Here is a 13,606-nt window from a genome sequence, read left to right as displayed (position 1 = left end):
ACCAGACCAAAGCTATTTTAGGGCTTGTCTGAGATTTTTAATCCCAAACTCCTTTAATGTTTTTTATCTGACTTATTTTAATTTTTTATTTTTTTGTGTGTGTGTGTGTATAAACCAGATGAACTTTTTCAGAAGGTCGCAGAAGACTATGTGAATTATAGTAATTTCCAAGTCCAAACAGGTGGGTATAATAACCGCCTATTGCATAGCCTTTTCTATTTAAAGGGAGCCTATCACCTGAAAAATCTGTATTACCCCAAGCCCAATGGGGGACATTTATTAAACTAAAGTAAAGAAAAACTGGCTTAGTTGCCTATAGCAACCAATCAGATTCCACATTTCATTTTCCAAAGGAGCTCTGAACTCTTGCTATGGGCAACTAAGTCAGTTTTCCTTTACATCGGTTTTGATAAATCTACCCTAATGTCTTCTATTAATTCTTTTCCGGGTCTAATAAACATACCTTTTTGTTTGTCAATTGTTGAGGCATCTTTGAGTAAAAGCTCTTTTTTTGGGATGAAAAGGACTGGGCGCTTTCCTTTGGTGCACCAGGGATCGGTGGGGTCCGGAGTGTTGGAACGTCACCAGTCGGATATTAATGACCTAACCTGAGAAGTAATCAATATCGGGAGCCTTTAAATGCTCACCTGAGCAGCTTGTGCTAATGGCAGGCACAACATTGGTAGAGTGTAATGCTGGGCCAGCCGCAGCCATCCTCGAAACTAGGGGTGGGGGGTTTTGTGGCAAGCACTTCTGTGTATTAATGTAGTAGTACTTGCAGAAAAACTGCAGTACCAGTCCACTTGCTAGAAATTCTGTACAGTTCAAGCTTGTATAAAACAGTAATTTTCTTTATTGCAGGCTTGCCCAGTGCTGAAACATAAAGCCTGCAATACACAAATTGACTGTTTTTATACCAGCTTGAACTGGACATTTCCAACAAGCACCATGAATGCCTGTTTTTCTCCAAGTATACACTGCAATCAAACAACTGCGGAGGACACTGGGAGAATACGGCAGAGCTATGGTGCAGCAAAAGGACACAGCCCCGCCCTCTGTGCACTGAATTGCTAATTTGCATACCGAATAAGAAGGCTTTTTATTAAAGATGCAGGTACAGACTGAAAAAGCATTGAGTGTTTATTAGACCAGGAAGGAGCATTTGGATTAGATTAACCACCTCAGCTCCCCTAGTTTAAACCCCCTTAATGACCAGACCACTTTTTACAATTCTGCACTGCACTACTTTCACCGTTTATTGCGTGGTCATACAACTTACCACCCAAATGAGTTTTACCTCCTTTACTTTTCTTCTTTTTTTTTTTTTTGCAAAAAAATGACTTCACTTTCAGTTGTAAATTTATTTTTTAAACTACATTTCTATATAAATTTTTCTCTAAATTTATTGTTCTACATGTCTCTGATAAAAATAAAATGCAATAAGTGTATATTTAGTGGTTTGGGTAAAAGTTATAGCGTTTACAAACTATGGTCCAAAAATTGAAATTTACGCATTTTGAAGCAGCTCTGACTTTCTGAGCACCTGTCATGTTTCCTGAGGTTCTACAATGCCCAGACAGTAGAAAACCCCCACAAATTACCCCATTTCGGAAAGTAGACACCCTAAAGTATTCGCAGATGGGCATAGTGAGTTCATAGAATTTTTTTATTTTTTGTCACAAGTTAGCGGAAAATTATGATTTTTTTTATTTTTATTTTTTTCCTTACAACGTCTCATATTCCACTAACTTGTGACAAAAAATAAAAACTTCCATGAACTCATTATGCCCATCACGAAATACCTTGCGGTGTCTTCTTTCCAAAATGGGGTCACTTGGGGGGTAGTTATACTGCCCTGGCATTTTGGGGCCCTAATGCGTGAGAAGTCTGGAATCCACATGTGTAAAAAATGCACTGTGAAATCCTAAAGGTGCTCTTTAGAATTTGTGCCTCTTTGCCTACCTAGGCTGCAAAAAAGTGTCACACATGTGGTATCGCCGTACTCGGGAGAAGTAGGGCAATGTGTTTTGGGGTGTATTTTTACATATACCCATGCTGGGTGAGAGCAATATCTCTTTAAAAGTCAACTTTTCCCATTTTCTTTTTTATACAAAGTTGTCATTATAGAGAGATATTTCTCTCGCCCAGCATGGGTATATGGGAGCCAGCCTTACAGGGCGGTGATCAGGGGTCTATATGGGCTATATGTCATTGATCACCCCCCTGTAAGGCTCCATTCAGACGTCCGTATGTGTTTTGTGGATCCGCAAAACACATACGGACGTCTGAATGGAGCCTTACAGGGGGGTGATCAGGGAGTCTATATGGGGTGCTCAGGGGGTTAATAAGTGACGGGGGTGTAGTGTAGTGGTGTTTGGTGCTACTTTACAGAGCTGCCTGTGTCCTCTGGTGGTTGATCCAAGCAAAAGGGACCACCAGAGGACCAGGTAGCAGGTATATTAGATGCTGTTATCAAAACAGCGTCTAATATACCTTTTTTAGGGGTTAAAAAAAAAAATCGCATCTACAGCCTGCCAGCGAACGATCGCCGCTGGCAGGCTGTAGATCCACTCGCTTACCTGCAGTTCCTGTGAACGCGCGCGCCTGTTCACAGGAAATCTCGCGTCTCGCGAGATGACACGCCGGCGCATCAAGGAGGAATGAATCGACCGCCTCCGGACCGCAATCCTGCGTTAGGCGGTCCGGAGGCGGTTAAAGGGGTTGTCTCATCAGGGACAATGGGGGCATATTGCTAGGATATGCCCCCATTGTCTTATAGGTGCGGGTCCCACCACTGGGACCTGCACCTATATCGAGAACGGGGCCCCGCAAGTGAAGGAGGGCGCACTGCGCATGCGCAGCCGCCCTCCATTCATTTTCTATGGGCCTGTGAAAATAGCCGAGCACTGGCTCGGCTATTTCCGTTGGCCCCATAGAAATGAATAGGAGTGGGGGGCCACGCATGTGCGGGACGCTCCCATTCACTTCTATCGGAGCCGGCTTGGTGGTGGCCGGACCGGAGTCCTTTAGCCACCAACTTGGGGGCTCAGTTCTCGATATTGCTGCGGGTCCCAGTGGTCCCTATAAGACAATGGGGGCATATCCTAGTGATATGCCCCCATTGTCCATGATGAGACAACCCCTTTAATACTGATTTTTTTTTTTTTTTTTTTTTTTTTTTTTTTTTAGGTGGTAGCCTTTAAAAGGTTTTCACCAGCCCTACCTTTTTTTAAAGGGGTTATCCCACGAAATGTATTTATCACCTATCCACAGGATAGATGGTAAATGTCAAGCCACTGGAACCCCCGCCAATCCTGAGAATGCAGTGTCCTTGAGTCTCCTCTTTAAATGGATAATCATGAAATCAAAATTTGCAGGTCACTGCATGGACCACAGAGATGTGAGATTTTTTTTCTTTATCAAGTGTAAAGCAGTATAGTGCGCTCACTACAGTTTTCTCATGTGAGCAGATCACAGGCTGTTTGTGCACATCTACACGTTAGGGTGGGTTCACACAGGCGTCACGTTTTGGCTCAGGATGTGTCCCGGGTGCATTGCGGCAAACCCACGTGAGTAGGTACCCAATTGCAGTCAGTTTTGACTGCGATTGCGTTCTGTTTTTATCACGCGGGTGCAAAAACTGAATGTGGTATCCAGACCTGTACTTCTTCACTGAAGTTCAGGTTTGGATTCAAGGTTGTGTAGATATAAGGGAAAATAATTACAACATGGTTATAAGGGGAAAAGAATAGCATTCTTTAATACAGAATGCTTAGTAGAAGGTCAATTGAGGGTTAAAAATAAAATAAAAATTAACTCTCCTCCTCCAATTGATCACGTAGCTGCTGGTCTCCTGTTCTTTCTTCAGGACCTGTCAAAGGACCTGTGGTGACGTTACTGAGCTCAATCACATGGTCCATCACCACAGTGATGGACCATGTGATGTGACGTCACCACAGGTCCTTTAGCTGGCAGCTCATGATTAAAGAAGTAAGAAGAGATCGGCAACTACGCGATAATAAAAAAAAAAAAAAAAATGTTAACCCTCAATTGACCTTCTACTAAGCATCCTGTATTAAAGAATGCTATTATTTTCCCTTCTAACCATGTTATAAGGGAAAATAATACAGTGAGTAGACTGTCATCTTAGCAACCATGCGAGAAAATCTCACCACATCCGCACTTGCTTGCGGATGCTTGCGATTTTCACGCAGCCCCATTCACTTCTATGGGGCCTGTGTTGTGTGATAAAGGGACAAAATAGAGAATGCTGTGATTTTCACGCAACGCACAAGTGATGCGTGAAAATCACTGCTCATGTGCATAGCCCCATAGAAGTGAATGGGTCCGGATTCAGTGCGGGTGCAAGGCATTCACCTCACACATTGCACCCGCCCGTGTGAACCCAGCCTTATACACACAGCGTACACCAGTCTCTGACTCAGCTGGCTAGAGCCCACCAGTTAAATTAACTTTGGGGACCCACCATATGGATACATCCAAATATTACATGCTCACACAGCAGAAGCAAAATGATTGAGGATCCCTGCAGTGAGAAGGCTAGTCCTTGGAAAAAGGGGATACTGGCTGGCCTGGCTCTGTACCTAGAAGTCATCTCAGCCAGCTAATGCATCTATAATAAACTGGGTAGTTTGCTAATTAATTTACCCAGTTTTATATGAACATAGGTTGGAGAGCTGTATGCCTCCTATCTACGGTTGGGTCCATATAGATTTGGACAGAGAACATTTTTATAATTTTTGTGCTGTACGTTATCACAATGAATTTTGAACAAAACAATTCAGTTGAAGTTCAGACTTTCAACTTTAATTCAGTGGGATGAAAAAAATAATTGCATAAAAATGAGAGTAAGTAAAGCATTTTTTTTTAACTCAATCCCTTCATTTCAGGGGCTCAAAAGTAATTGGACACATTAAATAATTGTAAATAAAATGTTAATTTCTAATACTTGGTTGAAAACCCTTTGTTGGCAATGACTGCCTGAAGTCTTGAACTCGTGGACATCACCAGACGCTGCGTTTCCTCCTTTTTAATACTCTGCCAGGCCTTTTACTGCCGTGGTTTTCAGTTGCTGTTTGTGGGCCTTTCTGTCTGAAGTTCAGTCTTTAACAAGTGAAATGCATGCTATATTGCATGGATGTCAAACTCATGGCCCTCCAGATGTTGCAAAACTACAACTCCCATCATTCCCTGATAGCTGTAGTATGCCCAGGCATGATGGGAGTTGTAGTTTTGCAACAGCTGGAGGGCCATGAGTTTGACATCCCTGCTCTATTGGGTTCAGATCAGGTGACTGAATAGGCCATTCAAGAATATTCCACTTCTTTGCTTTAATAAACTCCTGGGTTGCTTCGGCTTTATGTTTTGGGTCATTGTCCATCTGTATTATGAAACGCCGACCAATCAGTTTGGCTGGATTTGAGCACACAGTATCTCTCTGAAAACCCCAGAATTCATCTGGCTGCTTCTGTCCTGTGTCACATCAATAAACACTAAAGACCCAGTGCCACTGGCAGCCATGCATGCCCAAGCCATCACACTGCCTCCGCCGTGTTTTACAGATGATGTGGTATGCTTTGGATCATGAGATCTACCATGCCTTCGCCATGCTTTTTTCTTTCCATCGTTCTGGTAGAGGTTAATCTTGGTTTCATCTGTCCAAAGAATGTTCTTCCCAGAAGTGTGCTGTTTTTTTTTAATTTTTAGCAAAGTCTAATCTAGTCTTCTTATTCTTGAGGCTAATGAGTGGCTTGCACCGTTCAGCGAACCCTCTGTGTTTACTTTCATGCAGTCTTCTCTTGGTAGATTTGGATATTGATACGCCTATATCCTGGAGAGTGTTATTCACTTGGTTGGCTATTGTGAACGGTAATTATTCTGGGCTCATCCACCATTGTTGTCTTCCGTGGGCGTCCAGGTCTTTTTGCATCGTTTAGGTCACCAGTGCATTCTTTCTCAGGATGTACCAAACTGTAGATTTTTCCACTCCTAATAGTGTAGCAATTTTTTGGATGGGTTTTTCCTGTTTTCGCAGCTAAAGGATGGCTTGTTTCACCTGCATGGAGAGCTCCTTTGACTGCGTGTTTAATTCTCAGCAAAATCTGCAAAAGGGAAGCACCACACCTCCGATCAACTCCAGGCCTTTTTATATGCTTAATTGAGAATGAAATGATAAAGGAATTGCCCAGACATGCCCTTGAAACTGCCTTTTGAGCCAATTGTCCAATTACTTTTGGCCCCTTTAAAAACAGGGTGCCACATATAGGAGCATCCAGTTTTAATGTGGATACCCTCAAATGAAAGCTAACAGTCTGGACTTTATGTCCATATCCATTATATAACTATAACTTGAATATGTTTTAGTAAACAGGTAAAAAATTTAATAACATTTGTCAGTGTCCAAATATATATGTATTAACAGTATATGTAGTACAGTAAGTCTACTGTATCATGTCACTTGTGCCAGAGGGTAGGAGCCCACCGGGGGATTCACCGGTACCCCTGGGGGCCAGTCCGAGCCTGGCGTTATAATAAAAATACACCTATTGGTTTCTAGATCTATGGTCCACCTCTCCACTTGACCCCAGAGTCCAGTGAAAACTTACCACATTTGCTGACCCAGACGGTGGCTTGTCCCCCGCCAAAGGTGAATACGGACTAAATCTACAGCACCAACCATCTATGAGATATATAATTTTTTATTTCATTTTTTTACACTTGCCCTATGAGCGCCTTTTTGCTACATATATTATGCTCCTTGACAACTAAGGGCTGCTTCACACGAGCGGATGCCGTGCGTGGCATCCGCTCCGTGAAAGAGTGCCAAGACCCGCTGCAGACTGCAGAGGCACGGAGCAGTAACACACTGCTCGTGTGAAGCAGCCCTAAGTATGCATCATTGACTTGCCACATCTGCTGTGATTGGTATTAACAGTTGGGCTCCGTCATGCAGACAATTACGCTGTGATCTTTAACTTACTTGACCTCACATAGAATATTAATGTCAGGGAATGCTGCATGAAGTTTAATCTTTATGTAAAGGGAACACCAGTGGAAATCTCTTTTCTAATATGCTCCACTTCAGCTTGCGTATATGCAGATGACCAAGTTATAAGAAAGCACTTACAAATATTAAAGGGGTTCTCTCATTTCCACAAACTGCATTTATTATGTAGAGAAAGTTAATATAAGCCACTTACTAATATATTGGGATTGGCTCCTTTGCTGGCTGGATTAATTTTTCCTTCTCATTATACACTGCTTGTTTCCATAGCCACACTGCAATCCAGCAATGGTGGTCGTGCTTGCACACTATAAGAAAAAGCAACATCCAATGCATACTCCCACCGTCCTGGCCACCAGAGTAGGCAGCGCTTTTTCCTATAGTGTGCAAGCATGACCACCACTGCTGGATAACAGGGTGGTCATAACCATGGAAATGAGTAGTGTATAATGTGATGGAAAAATTAATCCAGCCAGCAAAGGAATTGATATGGACAATCACAATACATTAGTAAGTGCCTTGTATTAATTTTGTCTACATGATAAATGCCACTTGCTGAAGTGAGAAAACTCTTAACTTGCATTTTCACTCAATATACAAATACACTTGTTTCTAATATTTTCAGAGCCAAAAGGAGTGGACCTGGACTCTAGGAGAGACTTGACATCTTATGCCTGCTGCCATCACTAGAGAAGAATGAGCCCATGTCCTTTACATCTCTTGACTGTCTTTGTGATTTATATATATAAAATTTTCTTTCTTCTTTAAAGTATATGGTGTGTTGACATATGCCCAGTTATTGCAACATCAAGCGTCCATGCCTTCTTTGGGAGAAGTTGCCATCTTCCATGTATGCCAAATAAGCTATTATGCACGCTATGTGATGTAACATAAAGGGACAATGTTACATTGAACATAAATGACTAAAAAGGAAAACCTCTCAACACACTGGGCGCCTTCTTAGTCATTTGCAAAGGGGAAAAAAAAAAACTTGTAAGGGTTAGATAGTTTCTTATAACAGAAACTTTGTGCAAGAATGTAGTAAGAGGACTACACAATCAACTGGACAGTGCAGTTTCTTAGCAGACTGGGCGGGTCATGGCAGAGGTGTTTGTTCCTCCAGGCAGCAGGGCCGGGTAGACACAGAGGCTGGGGAGGCTCGAGGCTCCAGCCTCTGGGCGGCAGGCAGGCCACTGACCACGTCGCTGCTGCGGCTGCGCTGGAGGACGGAGGGAGTAGTGAGCACTTGGCACTGACTTATGTGCTCCCTCCCCGCTCCGCTCTCTGCTCAGTCGCTTGGCTGCGTACAGTGCGCACTTTGACCTGACGCGCTGTACGCAGTCAGGTCACATGTGTGCCCTCTGGAGACCAGGAGCAGTGCGGGCAGCAGCACAGCACTGTGTCACGACCCAGCCCAGGCCCCAGCAGGGATAGAGCGTGAGAGTCTGCCGGGCAGTGAAGTAAGATAGTTTTTAAATAAAGATAATATTCTTTTCAGTCTGATGGGGTTCAGGATGGTGTAAAATTACATGGAGTGCCGGGGGGATTGTTGGGTGGGTTGGGGTGAATGATGATTAATAACAAACATACATATCTAAATGTTGGGGGGCTTGACTTGAGTCATCTACTGATCATCAGAGCTGCAGGAATAAATAACATATAAATGTCTTGGGGGGGGGGGGGGGGATTGCACTTGGGCAGCTCAGCCTTTGTTGGTGGTGGACCTTGTCCCAGCCCTGCCAAGCAGTGAAGACTGAATGTGTTTTCCAATAAAATTTTATTTGCAAGTCTCCCAAACATGCTTTCTATGGAGTAAATAAAATAATTCAAGTTAAGAACTTATGATATGATCTTAAAGGGCTTCTGTCACCCCACTAAACAGATAATTAATTTTTTTTTTTTTTTTTGTGTACTTATAATCCCTATCCTGCAATATTGCTATACCTTATGTTATTAATAATTTTCATTCAGTAGATTTTGCAAAAAAATGTACTTTTATGATCCAGCCGCAGAAAACCGCCCCCTCCTCTTGTTGATTGACAGGGCCAGCCGCAATCTCCTCCGGCTGGCCCTGTCAGCATTTCAAAAATCGCGCGCCTGTATTGATTCGACACAGGCGCTCTGAGATAAGGAGGCTCGCCTCCTCAGCACTCCTTCAGTGAGCCTGCGCCGATGACGTCTTCTTTCGTTGACTTCATCGGCGCAGGCGCACTGAGTGAGATAAGGAGGCTCGCCTCCTCAGCACTCCGAGCGCCTGTGTTGATCAACACAGGCGCGCGATTTTTGAAATGCTGACAGGGCCAGCCGGAGGAGGAGATTGCGGCTGGCCCTGTCAATCAACAAGAGGAGGGGGCGGTTTTCTGCAGCTGCTAACAGCAAGTACACACCCTACTTGCTGGTAGAAAGGTAATTAGCATATCATAAAAGTAAGTTTTCTGCAAAATCTACTGAATGAAAATTATTAATAACTTAAGGTATAGCAATATTGCAGGATAGGGATTATAAGTACACAAAAAAAAAAAAATACAGTTTAGTGGGGGTGACAGAAGCCCTTTAACGTTTGAAGAATAGGTGCTATGCTACCTCAGCCTGACTGAAATGGAAGATGAGCACAGTCCAAGCAATTTAGTAGTCTGATCCATTATAATTCCATCAAGATTGGCATTTTATACTCCAATCTTGATGTAGTTTGCGCTGGAGTGCATTTACTAAGAGACACAAACAGCTTTGGCCCTAGTCAAATCTAAACCAGCTGAGCTTAATGGCTTAAAAGTGCAAAAAGGTCACAACATTTTGTGCCAGAATGTATGACACCACAAAAGTGGCAAAAATGATTTGATAACTAGAGCGCCACCCATATCTATTCCCACAAATGTTCTCTAAAATTAGCACTGGATCATGGTACCTTATTACTTCCTCCTTTAGCAGTGAAAAGGTTATGTCGAGCCTTGAAACACTTGCTGCAGCTAATGAATTAAAGCCTAGAATGAGACTAGGTTCAATACTCCAGGTGAAAGCACTGCAGTATGATGAGGTCTACTTCCTGGTCATGTGGCATATTTGTAATTATAAACTTGTGCCCTAGGTGTGTATTGGCCAAACCCACCAATCTCAGTGACCATCTAATGGTCACATTTCCGTTATTGGGTCAGTTATTTCCATCGGTTATTGTGAGCCAAACCAGTAGTGAAGCCTCCTCAGAGATAAGGTATAATGGAAAGATCTGCACCTGTTCTGTGCTGTTGCCCCACACCTGGTTTTGGCTCACAATAAAGCCTCACCACATGTCCATGTTCGGTCAGTGATTGTGAGACAAAACCAGGTGCAGCTCTAAACACAGAACAGGTGCTGTCTGTATTGACTGGACATTGACAGAGTTGATCAGGTTCATACCTTTCCAGTACTGGGCTGGGGAGAACAGTCAGTGTTCAATTTAATCAGTTATCATACTGGGCACCATAAATAAAGGTAATACCAGAGGAATGGAGGCAAAAAGTAAGTGCTCAGAATTATTCAAGTATGCATACTATTCGTAGATGGGACAGGTCCTCTAATTATTATTTTCTTTCGAATACATTATGGCTGGCTGTTTCTGCATGCTCAAGTTTTTGTCTGGACGAAAGCCGGCATTTCTGCTGGCTCCCATTGTAGCCTACCAGAGTTCACAGTATCCCACTCCCAAGATCTGTTATCTGCCTTTTCAACTTGCTCATTCAACTCCAGGCAATTTTAGTTGACCCCATTGAGGGAGAGAAGTGGTGAAGGATCTGTGCAATGTCACAATGTGGGCAGAGCTCCTGTATTGTGTGTGAAAGCAGTTAGTATTTCCCCTCTTTAAAGATGTCAAATACAAGGAGTAGGGATTTGAATAAAACTTTGTTTCAATACTGTACAGAGCGGAGTATTAGAATGTATCGGCTCCAGTGAGCTGAAGTTATTACTTTTCAAATGCGAGACTTCACATAACTTCAGAAATTGATTTATACTGTAAAAAACCATTTCCCAAACTCAGGTTCAGTTCCAAAGTACCCTTTGGAACCGAACCAGAGTTCGGAAATATTTTTTTTACAGTATAAACCAATTTCTGAAGTTATTATGCGTAGTCCCGCAAGACTTCACAAAGTAATAACTTCAGCTCATTGGAGCCGATACATTCTAATACTTTGCTCTGTACAGTATTGAAACAAAGTTTTATGCGCCTCGACTTCAGATGTTTCATCCGAAGTCTATTCGCTCATCCCATCCCTAACTAGGAGTTGTAGTTCTTTCCTAATACAACATCCTGTAACATCCTTGTTCTCTCATACACCTCTCCCTACAAGGGCTTGTTCACACGACCGTGTGCAGCCTGTGCTGTGGTCCGCAACGCACTGGCACAGACCATGGGTCCGTGATGCATCCGTTCTGCAAAAAAGATAGAGCAAGTTCTATCTTTTTGCGGTGCAGAGGCATGGAAAAGGACCCCAGGAAGCACTCGGTAGTGCTTCCGTTCCAGATTTGCGGACCCATTCAAGTGAATGGGTCCTCATCAGTGATGCAGAATGCATACGGCTGGAGCCCCGTGTATTGCAGGCCACAATACAATCACATGGTCATGTGAATGAGTCCTAACTGTAATGGCTAACCTCCAGCACTCCAGCTGTGCTAAAACTACAACTCCCAAGATGTACACTTGCTTGGCTGTTCTCAGAACTCCATAGAAATGAGTGGAACATGCTGGGAGTCAAAGTTTCACCACAGCTGGAGTGCCAGAGGTTAGCCATCACTGCCTTAATGTTGCCACATCAGAACAGACCTGTTCTCAAAGTCGGTGTGCGGTCCATGTTTTTTGCAGACCCATTGAAATGAATGGGTCCGCATCCTATCCGCAAAAAAAACTGATCGGACACTGAAACAAAATACGGTCGTGTGCATGTAGCCTTAGGGTGGGTTCACACTAGCGTTAGGGATTCAGTTATGGCTTTCTATTATAACTGAATCCATAAGACGGAAGGGCAGATCCGGCTTTAAAAGACATTCCATCCTAATAGAAGTCTACGGGAATCAAAACGGATCCATCTGGGTCCTGTCAACAGGACTTTGTTTTCAGTCTTGCATAAAAGGGACCCAGACGGATCCGTTATGTTTTCTCATAGACTTCTATTAGGAGAGCAAAAACGGAATGCCTTTTAAAGGCCTCCGTTTTGAATTCCATCCTATGGCTTCCGTTCTGTTCCGTTATAACGGAAAGCCATAACTGACTCCATAACACTAGTTTGAACCCACCCTTATATGTGTATATCTTTTAATGGGGAGGGGGGATTTAATTTTGGTAGATTTAGTATTCTGTAGTCTATTACAGTTCCATATGGTTGTAACCCAGCTTTCTCCCTACTATCCAGAATGGGAAAGGCACACATACCAGCGTTTAGTCAGAATTATGTTACGACGTATAACATTGCTGCTGCTGCTGCTGCAAAGGACATGCAACTATACTGATTATCTTGGTTTCTAAGACGCAGCTCTATTCAACATAGACTGATATTATAAAAATTGTCGCACTACATTAGTGCAACAAAATGTCACGCGACAAATGTTGCAGTGTAGTTGTGCCCTATGTGTCGCGTGACAAATGCAGTCGTGTAGATGTATCCTTACTGCTGCACCCTCTGCATTTTGACAGGGTCAGGCAGGTGTAATCACATTTAGGGCTGTTTCGCATGAGCAGGTTCATTGCGGGAATCTCTCCGTGTGTGAACATGACCCTACATTCTGGACTTGCAGGAACACATGGCATTATGATTTATAATGCTATATGCCTTTGCTTGACCTTACTTCTACAGAATCATAGTGACATAAAGCTGTCAGTATGATTCTGTATCAGTAAAGTCAAGCAGAGACACAGAATTATAGATCATAATAATGCCATGCGCTCGTGCAAGTCCAGAACAGAGGATCCCGGCAGTGAAAAAGCCCTTACAATGCCTGGCGCTGTAAATCAATGTGTAGAGGGCACAGCAGTTGCAAACAGCAGAGCCTCTAGATCAGAGATCAACAACCTCCAGCACTCCAGCTGTGGTGAAACTACAACTACCAGCATGCACACTTTTTTTTTTTTTTGCTGTTCTCATAACTCCCATAGAAGTGAATGGAGCATGCTGGGAGTTGTAGTTTTACCACAGCTGGAGTGCTGGAGGTTGCTGACCCCTGCTCTAGGTTTAATGGCAAAGCCCCTGTTGCTCCTAGGGGGTCATTTTCACATATTGAAACATTTTTCTCAGCAATGCAGGCACATTTGAACATGGGATCAAAATAGATGCCTTCAGCTGTCAAGTACACAGGTCAACCCGTTTTATGGGGTTGTCTACTTATCCTATATTGATCCTTATCCTATCCTCAGAGCTCACCCACTGAAGCGAAACAGAGTTCTAATTACACCTGCTCACTGCTGCAATTTTGATAATGAGCACGTAAACCGTGAGAATACAGCACTCATGAGTGCAGCATTCTATTCATACCCTACCGATATGATATTGATGACCTATCCTGTGTAGAAATGCATGGAGGCAAAACAATAATAAAATACTAATAGGTGTTTGTTAT

General features: G+C 43.1%; 1 protein-coding gene across 3 annotated transcripts in view; it reads left to right on the top strand.

The window, feature by feature from the left end:
- The window catches only part of RAB24 (RAB24, member RAS oncogene family), a 55,659-nt gene extending 47,863 nt beyond the window's left edge, over nt 1-7,796 (top strand). Inside the window, exons 7-8 of one of the 3 annotated variants that reach the window (XM_044280794.1) lie at nt 119-181; nt 7,650-7,796. In XM_044280794.1, the coding sequence (XP_044136729.1) occupies nt 119-181; nt 7,650-7,714 (128 nt within the window). In that variant the 3' untranslated portion in view covers nt 7,715-7,796. Of the gene's footprint in view, nt 1-118; nt 182-6,577; nt 6,634-7,649 lie in introns of those variants that run through there. The other 2 variants (XM_044280795.1, XM_044280796.1) reach the window with 2 other exon arrangements.
- The last annotated feature ends 5,810 nt before the right edge of the window (nt 7,797-13,606 follow it).

Source organism: Bufo gargarizans, chromosome 2 (genome assembly GCF_014858855.1).
Source record: "Bufo gargarizans isolate SCDJY-AF-19 chromosome 2, ASM1485885v1, whole genome shotgun sequence".
NCBI classification, from domain to species: domain Eukaryota; kingdom Metazoa; phylum Chordata; class Amphibia; order Anura; family Bufonidae; genus Bufo; species Bufo gargarizans.
Note: the sequence above shows the minus strand (reverse complement) of the source record. Positions and strands in the feature narration are given on the sequence as shown.